Source organism: Stenella coeruleoalba, assembly GCF_951394435.1.
Source record: "Stenella coeruleoalba genome assembly, chromosome: 20".
Taxonomy (NCBI): Eukaryota; Metazoa; Chordata; class Mammalia; order Artiodactyla; family Delphinidae; genus Stenella; species Stenella coeruleoalba.
In genome coordinates, this window is record NC_137166.1 from 57230495 (window position 1) to 57246226 (window position 15732).

The 15732-nt window shown below is 41.8% G+C and overlaps 1 protein-coding gene across 6 annotated transcripts in view; it reads right to left on the reverse strand.

Annotated features, from left to right (window-relative positions):
* The window catches only part of LOC307178752 (zinc finger protein 671-like), a 38360-nt gene that overhangs the window by 9887 nt on the left and 12741 nt on the right, over positions 1 to 15732 (reverse strand). For 2 of the 6 annotated variants that reach the window (XR_013825275.1, XR_013825276.1), the window contains 2 exons: positions 10440 to 15374; positions 191 to 2564 (listed from right to left, as the gene is read on the reverse strand). Coding sequence is in view for 1 of the 6 variants with exons in the window: in XM_079907259.1 (XP_079763385.1) it covers positions 14200 to 15374 (1175 nt within the window). In the remaining 5 variants the exon portion in view is untranslated. Of the gene's footprint in view, positions 1 to 190; positions 2565 to 8653; positions 15375 to 15732 lie in introns of those variants that run through there. The other 4 variants (XR_013825272.1, XR_013825274.1, XR_013825273.1 and 1 more) reach the window with 4 other exon arrangements.

Genomic DNA, 15732 nt, shown 5'->3' on the forward strand with positions numbered 1-15732 from the left:
GGAAATCCATCCCAGCCTCCTGGCATGTGAAGGAGTTCTTGGATGCATGGACTATGTGGCTCCTCATAAATGCCTTACCCCTGTCTCTTCTAAAGAGTTTCCCTCCACTGTGCTGGTGAAATTTCACACCTGACACACACAGTTTCTGACCAGGAATTGTTCCCAGGTCTTCACCTAGAGGCAAACTTACTGTTTAAGGCCAGGCTACACATCTTCCAGGGACAGGACTTTGGATGGACAGGTCTCTGAAGTATTTATTCATGGCACTTCTACAGAAACATTCTGCTCAGAAATTATCTCCTTGTGCTCTGCTCCATGCCAACAAACTGAAAGCAGAGAAATGACACAATGTTGGGGGGAGTGCACACAAATGAGGTACACAGTCACTGGCTTTGGCACCAAAACACTGTGGGGCACAGGACATGATCCTGATATAATTTGAACCCCTGATGCCAAATCAATGGGGCCAAGCCCACTTTGAACCCCTCATGCTGGGGCTTGGAGTCATGTCCACTCTGTCATGTCCCAGGGTTCACCTCCCAGCTCCAGTTGGACAACAACATGGAACCTAGAAAATGCAAGTCCTAAGGGAAAGACAGGACAGGTGAACAGTCAGTACTAGCCCAGGAGAACAACCAATCCCCCAAAAAACCTGAGGAAAGAAAAACAGTGTCACAAAAAGAACCAGTGTCCCTGCTGGATCCCAACAATTCCTGGTACAGTCAGGGCCCAGGAAATATCAGCTGGAAGGGGGCAGAACCTAGCGCACAGAGGTGTGTGGGTCTACAGAGTCAACTTAGCAGGGAGTGGCTGAGACTGATGGAACCCACTGAACTAATTCCAAGTCTTATGACCCAGAAAAACTTCACTGAAAAAACTTCAGAGCTGCTGGTACTGGGGATACTTCTGAAAGGAGGTCGTACTCATTCAGCCTTGGCACCAACAACACAGATGAGAGGGAAGCAGTAATAGAGATGTGCCCACTGTCTAGGAGTCTGTGAAAAAACAGACTTGTCTTTGGAAAAGGGAAAGGCAGAGACCTGCCCAGGATGCTGGGATAGGTGGGAGGGCCTTACCCAATGATGCAACAAGCGCAAAGGGCTCCAGGATCACATCACGGTACAGGAATCTCTGGGCCTCATCAAGAAGCTTCCATTCCTCCTGGGAAAAGTACCCAGCCACGTCCTCAAAGGTCACAGGGCCCTGTGATGATGGGACAGATTTGTACATAAGCAGCCTCTCTCCCCAGGACCCCATAAGTACTTCTAAACCCAGCCCATACTCTGGGTTCACCATCCACCCCAGCTCCGTGACTTAGAGGGCAGTGGGCCAAATAACTCTTCATGCTTCCTTGATCAGTATGTACAACTCTGAGCAACAACAGGCAGGTGGACAGAGAGATACCATGTAATCTGTGAGCCTGGTATGCAGGGCCCTTTCCCTTTCCTCCAAGACAACACCCTGAGTGTACCCACTATCATGTCTCCCAGATACAAGCAAACTTTGCCCCATCCTTCTCTCTTATACTTCTAGTACTAGGGCCTGGGGCAATTACTTCACACACTTTCCTCACATGCATATTACTCACTGAACCTCCTCATACATTACATGTCTACCATCATTCTCAGAACAGAAACCTCGTGCTACCATTCTAATTCTGCCCCCCTTGCTCTCTGTCCTTATCAGTTGTTAACAGACCTACATGTCCTAGAGCACTCCCATCACAATCACATCCTCAAGCATTTGTATATACTAGCCCCATTACTAAGACAACCTTTCATGTCTCAGTCTGCTGGCTGCCAAAAATGGGAATCTGTCCATAAAACCTAGGGTCTACAGACACCAAGTCCACGAAGACACCTGACACCAGTGCAGGGGCCATAAATGGTTCTGCTGAGTGAACCATTTAATATTTCAGGCAAAGACAAATACTCAAGAGAAAAATAAAGCATGTAAAAGAGGGCAGAAAATGTAATAGAGTTGTGCCATAAGGTCATGTGGATACCTTGAGAAAAGGCTGTCCAGAAGTGGGACAAAAAAGTGCAAAGCCTCTCTATCAGAGTCATGTCTAGTGTGTATGAGCAGCATCCACAAGGCTAGTGTGACTGGAGCCCATTGAGCCAGAAGAATAAAGGATTGTGTTGGAGAGGAAATGGTTCTTTTCAAATTTTACTTTGGTTATATTAAAAATTATTACTTTATAAAAATCTCCACCTTACATAATCCATAGATTAAATTCTGATTTGGAATTATGCTAACATTACATAATAGGATTCAAGAATATATACTTTTTATACTTATCCACCATATTCTTTGATATATCCATTTTTCCCCCCATACCTGTTCAGAGAGACTATCTGTAATTTCCTACTAGATTTCTTCTCCAGGGGTAGAGATCATGAACCACAATTTACTGAATTCACACTGAATATGACTCTGGAAAAGGGGTTCTTGCCAGAATCAAAGTGCTTGGCCTCCAGCAGTTGGGGATAACTGGGCATCATTGCTGACTCTTTAAACTTAAGAGAACTGCAACAAGCTATAGGACTTGGCCTCTAGTCCATCTGCATTGTAGAAACACAGAAATACCTTATTGAGTTCTTAACATCTTGCTAGGGATTCACAAAGCATTATCACTTTTTACACTTACAATGATTCATTTTGTCACCCTTAAAACAAGTATTTTAACAAGATAGCTTAATCATTTATGATTTTCCACTAAAATAAGTATTATTCAGGAACTTCCCTGGTGGTCCAGTGATTAAAAATCTGCCTTCCAATGCAGGGGATGCAGGTTGGATCCCACATACTGTGGTGGGGCAACTGAGCCCATGTGCTTCAACGAAAGCTCCTGTGTGCTGCAACTAAGACCTGACACAGCCAAAAATAAATAAAACAATACATAAGCATTATTTGAAGTGTACAGTCACATTCTACCTGAAAAAGAATTCAGAGTAATGTTAGTAAAGATGATTCAAAATCTTAGAAAAAGAATGGAAACAGATGGAGAAGATACAAGAAATGTTTAAAAGAAAGATAGATTTGATGAACAATACAATAACTGAAATGAAAAATACACTGGAGGGATTCAATAGCAGGATAACTAAGGTAGAAGAACGAGTAAGTGAGCTTGGATGACAGAGTGGTGGAAATAACAACATTTAATGAACCAACATTTGCATTATAAGGGTCGAAGAAGAGAAAGGGAAAGGGACTGAGAAAATATTTGAGGAGATTACAGCCGAAAACATCCCTAACATGGGAAAGGAAACACCCGAGTCCAAGAAGTGCAGAGTCCCATACAGGATAAACCCAAGGAGAAACACACCAAAACACATATTAATCAAACTGATACAAATTAAACACAAAGGAAAAATATTAAAAGCAGCAAGGGAAAAGCAACAAATAACACACAAAGGAATGATAACCATAAGGCTATATTAGCTGATTTTTCAACAGAAACTCTGCAGGCCAAAGTGGCACAAAATGTATTTAAATGGTGAAAGGGAAAAAACCTACAACCAGTAATACTCTACTCAGCAAGGCTTTCATTCAGATTAGATGGAGAAATTAAAAGCTTTACAGACAAGACAAGCAAAAGCAAAGAGAATTCAGCACCACCAGACCAACTTTGCAAAAAGTGCTAAAAGAACTTCTCTAGGCAGAAAAGAAAAGGTCACAACTAGAAACAAGAAAATCACAAAAGGGAAAGCTCATCAGTAAAGGCAAACAGACAGTAAAAGAAGGAAACCATCCACACACGAAATATGATATCAAAACAGCAACCATGAGGAGTACAAATGCAGGAAATGGGAATTACATTGGAAATTAAGACACCAGCACCTCAAAACAATCCTGTACATACATAGACTGCTATATAAAAACCACATAGATGCAGGGGACACGGGTTCAAGTCCTGGTCGGGTAAGATCGCACATGCCATGGAGCAAGTAAGCCTGTGTGCCACAACTACCGAGTGTGCACTCTAGAGCCCCCAAGCCACAATTACTGAGCTCACGTGCCTAGAGCCAATGCTCTGCAATGAGAAGCCATGTAAATGAGAAGCCTGCACACTGCAATGAAGAGTAGCCCCCAATTGCCGCAACTAGAGAAAACCCGCACACAGCAACAAACACCCAACTCAGCCAAAAAGAAAAAAAACATACAGGCAGACTGCAAACCAAAAAATTACAATAGGTTCAAAAAAAGAAAAAAAAAAACCCCAAACACAACACTAAAGATAATCATCAAACCACAAGAGATGAAATCAAAAGGAAGGGAAGACAGAACACCAGACAAAAACAAATCCAAAGTTGGGGAACTATGATCCCTCAAGCCATGGGAAGAAGAAAAAATAAAAGAAATTGCTTATATGAAATCCAAAGAAAGCTGGAGTAGCAATACTCATATCACACAAAATAGACTTTATGGTACAAGAGACAAAGAAGTACTGCAGAATGATCAAGGGATCAATCTATAATGCAAAAAACGCTAACAGCCATAAGAAGAGAAACTGACAGCAACACAATGATGGGGGGACTTTAACACCCCACTTACACCAATGGACAGATCATCCATGGAATCAATATGGAAAAACAAGCCTTAAATGACACATTAGACAAGATGGCATTGATATTTAAACCACATTGCATCCAAAAGCAACTGAATACACATTCTTTTCAAGTATACCTAGAACATTCTCCAGGATAGAACACATCCTGGGCCACAAAGAAAACCTTGGCAAATTTACATGAAATCATATCAAGCACCTTGTCCATATGAGATTAGAAATAAATTACACAACAAACTATTAAAAAAAAAACCCACACATGGAGGCTGAACATGTTACTAAAAAACAATGGATCACTGAATACATGAAAGAAAATCAAAAACTACCTAGAGGGTTTCCCTGGTGGCGCAGTGGTTGAGAGTCTGCCTGCCGATGCAGGGGACACAGTTTTGTGCCCCGGCATGGGAAGATCCCACATGACGCGGAGCAGCTGGGCCTGTGAGCCATGGCCCCTGAGCCTGCGCGTCCAGAGCCTGTGCTGCGCAACGGGAGAGGCCACAACAGTGAGAGGCCTGCGTACCACAAAAAAAAAAAAAAAAAAAAACTACCTAGAGACAAAGGATGATGAAAACACACTGATCCAAAACTATGGGATGTAGCAAAAACAGTTCTAAGAGCGAAGTTTATAACAATACAATCTTTCCTCAGGAAACAAGAAAAATCTTCAATAAACAACCTAATCTTACTTACACCTAAAGCAAATAATAGCAAAGATCAATGAAACTAAAAGCTGTTTTTTTGAAAACATAAACCTTGCCAGAGTCATCAAGAACAACAGGTGAGGGCTCAAATCAATAAAAACGGACACCACAAAAATACAAATGCTCCTAAGAGACTACTGCAAGCAACTATATACAATAAAATGGACAACCTAGAAGAAATAGGCAAATTCCTAGAAAGATACAACCTACCAAGACTGAGCCAGGAAGAAAAAGAAAATATGAACAAACCACTGACCAGTGCTGAAATTAAAACTGATTTAGAAAAAAACTTCCAACAAACAGAAAGGCCAGGACTAGATGGCCTCATAGAAGAACTTATCAAACATTTAAAAAGAAAACACCTATAAAAAACTGCAGAAGAGGAGACACTCCCAAGCTCATTCTTTGAGGTCATCATCACCCTGATATCAAAACCAAACATACCACCCACACACAAGAAAATTACAGGCCAATATCACTGATGAACATACATGCAAAAACTCCTCAATAAAATACTAGCAAACTGACTACAACACATTAAAAGGATCATACACCATGATCAAGTAGGATTTACCCAGGGATGCAAGGATTCTTCAATATATGCAAATCAATCAATGTATACACCGTATTAACAAATTAAAGAATAAAACCCATATGATCATCTCAATAGATGTAGAAAAAGCTTTTGACAAAATTCAAAACTCATTTATGATAAAAACTCTCCAGAAAGTTGGCATGGGGGAACCTACCTCAACATAATAAAGGCCATATACAACAAACCCACAGCTAACATCATTCTCAACGGTGAAACACTGAAAGCATTTCCTCAAAGATCAGGTACAAGGATGTCCACTCCTGCCAATAGTTTCAGAAGTTCTAGCCACAGCAATCAGAGAACAAAAAGAAAAGAAATGCAAATTGGAAGTAGTAAAACTATCACTGTTTGCAGATGACATGATACTACTCAGAGAAAATCCTCAAGATGCTATCAGAAAACTACTATGCTCATCAGTGAATTTGGTAAACCTGCAGAATACAAAATGAATGCACAAAAATCTCTTGCATTCCTATACACTAACAATGAAAGATCAGAAAGAGAAATTAAGGAAACAATCCCATTCACCACTGCAACAAAAAGAATAAACTACCTAGGAATAAACCTACCTAAGGGGCTTCCCTGGTGGCGCAGTGGTTAAGAATCCACCTGCCAATGCAGGGGATGTGGGTTCGAGCCTTCGTCCGAGAAGATCCCACATGCCGCAGAACAGCTGAGCCCCCATACCATAACTACTGAAGCCTGCATGCCTAGAGCCTGTGCTCTGCAACAAGAAAGAAACGCCACTGCAACAAGAAGCCTATGCACCACAACGAGGAAGTAGCCCCTGCTCGGCACGACTAGAGAAAGCCTGCGTGGAGCAACAAAGACCTAATGCAGCCCAAGATAAATACATAAATAAATTTATTAAAATAATAATAAAAATAAACGTACCTAAGGAGGCCAAAGACCTGTACTCAGAAAACTGTAAGATGCTGATGAAAGCAACCAAACATGACATAAACAGAGAGATAGACCATGTTCTTGGATTGGAAGAATCTATATTGTGAAAATGACTATACTACCCAAAGCAGTCTACAGATTCAGTGTAGTCCGTAACAAATTACCAATGGCATTTTTCACAGAACTAGAACAAATAATTTTACCATTTGTATGGAAACAGAAAGACCTCGAATAGCCAAAGCAAGCCTGAGAAAGAAAAATGGAGCTGGAAGAATCAGGCTCCCTGACTCCAGACTATACTACAAAGTTAGAGTAACCAAAAGTTTGGCACTGGCACAAAAACAGAAATACAGATTGATGGAACAGGATAGATAGAAAGTCAAGAGATAAACCCACACACCTATGGTCACCTAATCTATGACCAAGGAGGCAAGAATGTAAAATGGAGAAAAGACAGTGTCTTCAATAAGTGGTGTTAGGAAAACTAGACAGCTACATGTAAAAGAATGAAATGAGAACACCCACTAACACCATACACAAAAATAAAGTCAAAATTGATTAAAGACCTAAGTGAAGGCCAGACACTATAAAACTCTAAGAGGAAAACATAGGCAGAACACTTTTGACATAAAGCGCAGCAAGATCTTTTTTGACCCACCTCCTAGAGTAATGAGAATAAAAACAAAAACAAATGGAACCTAATTAACCTTACAAGGTTGTGCACAGCAAAGGAAACCATAAAAAAGATGAAAAGACAACCCACAAAATGGGAGAAAATATTTGCAAACGAAGCAACTGACAAGGGATTAATTTCCAAAATAATCAAACAGTTCATGCAGATCAGTATCGAAAAAAACACAAACAATCCAATCAATAAATTGGCAGAAGACCTAAATAGACATTTCTCCAAAGACATTCAGATGGGCAAATGCACATGAAAAGATGCTCAACATCACTACTATTAGAGAAATGTAAATAAAAACTACAGTGGGAACCACCTCACACTGGTCAGAATGGCCATCATCAAAAAGTCTACAATTAATAAATGCTGGAGAGGATGTGGAAAAATGGGAACCCTCCTACACTGCTGGTGGGAATGTAAATTGGTACAGCTATGGAGAACAGTATAGAGGTTCCTTAAAAAACTAAATATAGAAGTACCATATAATCCAGCAATCCAACTCCTGTGCATATATCCATAGAAAACCACAATCTGAAAAGATACAAGCAGCACAATGTTTACTGCAGCACTATTTACAACAGCCAAGACATGGAAGCAACTTAACTGTCCACCAATGGAGGAGTGGATAAAGATGTGGTACATATACACACTGGATAAAAAAACCATAAAAAAGAACAAAATAATGCCATCGGTAGCAACATGGATGGACCTAGAGACTGTCATACTGAGTGAAGTAAGTCAAACAGAAAAAGACATGATGATATTGCTAAAAAACAAAAAATAATAGAAATAAACTTATTTACAAAGCAGAAACAGAGCCACAGGTGTAGAAACAAACTTCTTGTTACCGGGGGAAAGCGGGGAGGGGGGGATAATTTGGGAGACTGGGATTGATATATACACACTACTATATATAAAACAGATAACTAATTAGGACTTACTTTATAGCACAGGGAACTCTACTCAGTACCCTGTAATGACCTATATGGGAGAAGACTAGAAAAGAATGAATATATGTATATTTATAAGTGATTTACTTTGCTGTACACTTGAAACTAACACAACATTGTAAATCAACTATACTCCAATAAAAATTATTTAAAAAACCCCAAAACCCTCTAAGTGTGTGTACGCTGTAAAACTGAGTTTATGTAATGTATAATAAGTCTGTATCAAAAGCTAACAATGGGGTAGTTGAAAAATATGTGTAATTTCATTCAAAGAACTAAGTTAAAATTAGTAAGAACAAAATTAAAAACTGGAAATGTTCATTTAAATAAATAATTTTAACATATATGCTAGATAAATGCATATGTACACAAGAACAGATGGCAGGTATGGCTATAAATACAGAAAGTAGACCAAAAAAAAAAGAAGAAAAAAAAAACACGTAAACAAAGAAGAGCCTTCAACAGGGGAACTTATAAAGACATTTTACTCATATACTCATATCTACACAATACAGCACAAGAAAGGAAAATGAATGTGTTAGGGAACTGAAACCGCCCACCTTGGCCAGGCACAATGATAACCACTTGCCTGAATTGTCTCACAACAGGAAGTTCTGATAAAGAGGTGCTGCCTCTGAAAGCTAACTGGGAGAATTTGGGAGGATCTGAAAGGAGGAGGGAAGAGATGATATGTCCTGCCTACCTCCCAGAATCCCCCTCACGCTGGAATCCACCTTGGCTGAGAGGTGAGTGCACCACCAGGAAGGACCCTGAGTCAGAACAACTGGCCATAGACAACCCGGAAACTAACCCTATTACCATAAAAGCTGAGATTGCCAGCATCATGGCAGAGCAATTCTCCTGGGTTCCCTACTGTGTTGCTCTTCGCCTAGGCACCCCTTTCCAATAAATTCTCTTGCTTTGTCAGCATGTGTGTCTCCTTGGACAATTAATTTACGAGTGTTACACAAGTGCCCACTCTCAGACCCTGCAAGGGGTCCTCCTGAAACCATGCAACTCAGATTGGGACTTTACTTGATATCACACACCTGGTCTCAGGACTTAATGAACCTCAGGTTCTTGAAGTCTCCTCACAGAGTTCAGTGAGACAACGTGATAGGTAAGAATTGGATTTATTTAGCGAGGAACACACTCCACAGAGTGTGGGCCATCTCAGAAGGCGAGAGGCCTCAAAATATGACGTGGTTACTTTTTATGTTCTACGTAATTTCACAGGCTGAGTGGGAGGATTATTCCAACTACTTCCCGGGAAGGGGCAGGTATTTCCAGGAATTGGGCCACCACCCACTTTTTGGCCTTTTAGAGTTAGACTTAGAACTGGCAGGTCGCTGGTGGGTGTGTTATTTACATGCTCATGTATTACAATGGGAGTATAATGAGCCTCAAGATCCACTGGAAATCAAATCTTCCGCCATCTTGGACCTAATTGGTTCAAACCTGTTTGTTTTAGTCAAGTCCTATGGATATGTCATTCCTTTAAAGGCTGTGCCCTGCCCCTTCCCTCCTGTTTCACCTCTTTCTTCCACAAAGGGATAGCCATGAAAAACATGGGTAAAGTCACACCACATTGCGCAAAAGAAGAAAAACACATCATAAAACATATTACATTCATAAAAAACTTTTAAAACAAGCGAAACTAAACAAGACACGTCAAATAGTTTCCACATAGTTGGCAAAACTATCAAGAAAAGAAAGGAAATGCTTACTTCAAACAGCAGCCAATACATTAACTTGCTGGTGATGGGGATAATTGTTTGGAAAAATCCCACAGGCTGCTTCTGAGGTCCTATTTATATAGCAATTTTGGCCTGAGCGGTGATATTAATCTCAGAGCTTCTTCAACCGCACATTGAAGTCCTCTGCAATTTTTTTTTTCCCAGGCAGGTCATATTTCAAACTTCGGAAAGCCAAGTTTTGGGGGTACAAATAATAACTATAGGACACTAGTAAAAGAACACAGATAAAACACTGCTGAATGAGAAGAGTTGGGGGAGGGCCCGGATGACGCAGCATTTACCTGAATCAGACACATCTGCGCCGGCGCCAGCGGAGTTTGTGGGTGAAGGTGGGGCCCGGGCACTGCGGCACCAACCGCCCGACAGAGTCAGGCCGGATAGCGCCCACGCCGAGCCTCAGACGAAGCTCAGAGAAGCGGGCACGGCGCCTTGCTGGCTCCCTGACCTCTGGCCTTCACAGCGTTGCGAAGTTCCCCGCCTGTGAACACAGCCGAGTTTACAAAATAACGACCTCAGTCGACGCCGGAAAAGCCGCCCAGACTCCGTCCTCTAGAACGGAAGTGACTCTTTCCTGAGCCTTCATTGGCCCAGGGGCGCCCACGAACTGGCGTAGTTTTTTTCCGGGTAATGCAGTTCACAGGCCTCTAGAACCTGTCAAAGGGTGGTGCTCCCCGCCTATAGGAAAAGCCCCGCCTCACTGCCCGGGCTCCTGGGAAAGAGTGTCCTGGAGGCTCTGAGGACGGGGGCGGAGTTTCACGCTTCTTAAAGGAGACGAACCCAGATATCCATGGAATGTAGTCTTCGCTGGTCCCAGAGAGACAGCCATAATATTTCAGATGTTTCCGAAACCTACAAAACCAAACGGGCACATGATACCAGGTTGTCACTATGACACAAAGTTCATGCATCCATAGCTGGGGTCTATTAAACATTGTCTTATTGCTCTTCCAAAGGATGTAGCCTAAGGCTTTAGACCTCACTGTGTTAGGTCAGAGTCAAGAGAACATAGACTCCAGACAGGGAGCCATAGTGAACAAGACAGAGGAGGAATGTGGGGTGGCCATAAGCAGGTGGACCATGTGTTGCTTCTCTGGTTCCCTCATTAAAGAGTAGAGCCAGTGATGTCCCATTCAGGGACAACATTTTTGAACATGCATCTGTGAAGAAGCATGTAATGAAATACACCTGCACACAGCAATTACCTCACCTTTTCTCTAACTCTGATGGCCTTTCCCCACACCTAAGACCACACTGCCTCTTTATACCTTAAATATCTCAAGCACATCGCCTCCGGGAAGGTGGATCTGAGACTTCTTCTAGCTCCTGGCTTGGCTGCCTTCTCCCCTGCAAACATTGGCATCTCAGTGTTTGGCTTCTTGCGCCGCTGGTGCAGTAAAAACTTCATATTCACTGTTTGGAATTGCCCACAGTTGGAGTATTCATACCAGGGAAATTGGCAAACACAACAATCAAGGTTCGGTTAGTTGTTTTATACGTGTCTAGACTTAAAGTAACGGAGACTATGTTAATAATGAGGACCATACGTGATGAATAACGATGTGAGCACATTTACTCCACCCAGCGAAGTCATTGAAGAAAAGTCAAGCTCCAACAGGTTTTTGCCTTCTCAGTTATTAATAAAAGACAGACATTTTATCAAAGAAGACATACACATGGCAAATAAACACAAAAATGTTCAACATCATGAATCATTAGGGAAATGCAATCAGACCATAGTGAGACACCTCTACACATTTAAACAGGTAATACTGAAACACTAGCCATATCAACCAAGTACTAGAGAGGAATACAGGAAAACCGGAATGCTCCCATACTGTGAATGGCACACAAAAGGGTATAGTCATTGAATTTTGAATATGAAACCATACATACATATAATTTATTAAACTTATCTGTCATAGACAAAAAGGATACAAACCACAAAAACCCATCCTTTAACAGATGTATGGATAAACAGTCAGTGGGTGGTATATCCAAACAGTATATTTTTCAGGAAAAAAAATGAATTATACTTATCAGCAACTTAAATGATTCTCAAAATAATTATGCATCATGAAAAAGAAACAAATATAAAAGTAAACATTAAGACCCCAATGATATTAAGTGTAGAAAACACTAATTGAATGGGGAAAAAGTAAATCAATACTAGTTGCCTGGGAGTCCTGGGAGAGATGTCAGAAGGTGGATATGGGAGTGATGGATGTTTGTAATTATGATGGTTCTGTGGGTTTACACATATTAAAACTTAACCAAGCTGTACATTTTAGGTATGTTCAGTTCAGCGCATACCAACTATACAGCTCAATTAAATTTAATAAAAATTGGATTCACATAAAAAATCTGAATCTTTTCTGAATCTCCTTTTCAGTAGAACTCTGGCAACCACATGTTAACCCCATCACATCTCCTTGTCTAATGGGAGGGATTCTGTTGTGGTAGCGGTGAAGACTGGTGAGCAATGAAAGGTGTTTCCACGTGAGTTATCCAGGAACTGCCTGCATCCTAAAAACCACATGCCTGGACTACACGATTTCCACTTTTATTACCCATTATCTTTGCTATGCACCAATGGCCTTGAGATAAACAATCTGAAGATGCTACAGGATCTCAAAACCTTTACATTATTTAGCCTGACACTGACTGGGACCTCAGGAGAGAAACCGCTCTGTATCTCCTGAGAATTTTTGCAAAAACATTATCTTAAACAGCCACAGTCAAGGGAACATTCATGGATGCAATTTTAGAATAGGTTCATCTCTTTTTGTTTGCTAGTCACTCACTCCCTATTAAATTCCCTGTTTCTGTACCAAATATGGTTCCCATCTGATGTCTGTAATCTAACGCTCAGCAAAACCAGCCTACCATGTTATGGACATTATGGCACATGGCTCTTTTCCAGCTGGACCTAGAGAACTTCTTCTCTTGAACAGTACTGGGGTCATGATCTGACATCCCATGTGAAAAAAGAGAACTTATGCAGCTCCAAAAAACACTCGTGGTTCATAAAACTGTCCTCATCTCAGGGTGACCTCGGGACCCACCAAAAATTCTAACATCCAGGTCACATTAGTCCCAGAGCCCTGTAGTCTACCCCAGGAGGCTTTGGACAACAATTCAAATTAGATCAAAACTGGAGTGAAAACCATTCTCCGCCATGATACTATCCTTATTGAAGAATACAAAGATTGGAACACCCACAAAAGACGTGGCTTAAACTATAGTCTTTATTTTTTCACAGAGTAGAGCAAATGGAGGCAGATAGTTCCCAAACAGGGTGATCTGGAGCTAAAAACATCCATCGTGAGCATGACATAAGACAATACCACCAAGGAAAGTAAACTGTAAGCTGCCAAGGGAACCCACATTGGGTCACAGTGGTCAAAGCTGCTTAGGTCCTGTCCTTGACAGAAGAGCATGACAACACCCAAGTGCTCAGGCTATTCATGCTTCCCTCCAGAGAACAGGACAGCACAAAGGTCTACCTACCCTGATCACAATGCGATGACTGATGCCCAGTACTGGGATCTGCCACTTGGGAGAGGTAAAAAACTTACAGTGATATTGAGTCCAGCAAGGGGCTTGCACAGGTTAGAAAGTAGAGTATAGCTCCTGAAAAGCTTCCTATGAAGCCAGTACTCATAGGCAATCTGCACACGAGGGCTGTTCAGATGTATGGCATTCAACTTCCAGTTGATGACTTCCTCAGAGAGTCTATTCAGTATGATGTATTAACTAAGGAGACAACTCATTCACTGCTCTCATCTCATTTGAAGGTCCTTCTCTAGATGAACTTTCTGGTATCAAATAAGGTAAGACCTTTGGCTGAAAGCTTTCCTACATTTGCTGTACTCATAGGGTCTATCTGAGCTGTGAAGTTTCTAGTGCTCAGTCAGAGCAGACCTTTGACAGAAAACTTTTCCACATCTGCTGCACTGATGAGGCCTTTCTGGGGTGTGAGCTTTTCGGTGTTGAGTAAGCTGGATGCTTTGGCCAAAGAATTCTCCTCATTCAGAATTCTCCTCATATGGTTTTTCTCCAATGTGAACTCTGGTGCTTAATAAGAGTAGAGCTTTGGCTAAAACACTTTCCACATTCACTGCACTTATAAGGCCTTTCGCCAGTGTGAACTCTCTGGTGCGTAGTGAGAATAGAGTTTTGGCTAAAACATTTCCCACATTCACTGCACTTGTAAGTCTTTGCTCCAGTGTGAATTCTCTGGTGGACCTGAAGGTGGGCCCTTTGCCTAAAGGACTTCCCACATTCACTACACTCATAAGGCCTTTCCCCAGTGTGAATTCTTCTATGTTTAATGAGGCTGGCGATGTACCTAAAGACTTTCCCACATTCACTGCACTCATAAGGCCTCTCTCCAGTGTGGACTCTCTGATGCTGAACAAGCATGCGTTTATAGGTGAAGGCTTTTCTGCATTCTCCACATTCATAAGGTCTCTCTCCAGTGTGGACTCTCTGGTGCTGAATAAGTTTGCTTTTAGTAATGAAGGTTTTCCCACATTCACTGCACTCGTAAGGCTTGGCTCCAGTGTGAATTCTCTGGTGAACAATAAGTTGGGCGTTTTGTCTAAAGAACTTCCCACATTCTCTACACTCATAAGGCCTTTCCCCAGTGTGAATTCTTCTATGTATAACAAGGTTGGAGTTGCATCTAAAGACTTTCCCACATTCACTGCATTCATAAGGTCTTTCTCCAGTGTGGACTCTCTGGTGCTGAGCAAGCCTGTATTTACGGCAGAAAGCTTTCCCACATTCACTGCACTTGTAACGCTTTTCTCCATTGTGAAAGGCCTCTACAAACTCGGTGTCCTTTTGTGGAGTGACCTGGTGCTGGAGAAGGCCAGAGCTACAAGGGAAATCCTTCCCAGACTCCTGGAATGTGAAAGACTTCTTGGATGCATGGACGGTGTGGCTCTTCATAAAGGTCTTACCCACGTCTCTTCTAAAGAGTTCCTCTCCAGTGTGCTGGTGAAACTGCACACGTGCCCCACAGAGTTTCTGGCCAGGGTTTGTGCCAAGGTCCTCAGCTAGATGCAAACCACCTTCTAAGGACAGGCAGCACGTCTGCCAGGGATAGGACTTCAGGGTGGACAGGTCTGCCTCTGAAGTATTTATTTGTGGCACTTCTACAGAAACATTCTGCTCAGAAGGTGTCTGCTTGTTCTCTGCTATATACCAACACCCTGAAAGCAGAGAAATACGGGTAAACTTGACATAGGATTTTGGTATAAGGAGGCAGCCCCATCACAAATGTTTGTCTGACATAGAAAGGAATAAATCTATGGGACTGTTTTCAAGACAAGAAGTTGCAGGGAGGCTAGGCAAGTCTTGCTGTACAGTACTGACCCTCTACACATCACAGGACAGGGAGCACTCACCAGGCAAATGACAGAAGGATGCGATGGAATGCATAAAGGAGCTAGGGGTCCACAACTCATTCCTCCAGGAACAGTTTTCACTAGGACCTTGGCGCTGGTGACATGTGTGTGCTATGTGGAAAGCTGTATCCAGGTCCAGGAAAATCTGATTTTCACTAAGTAG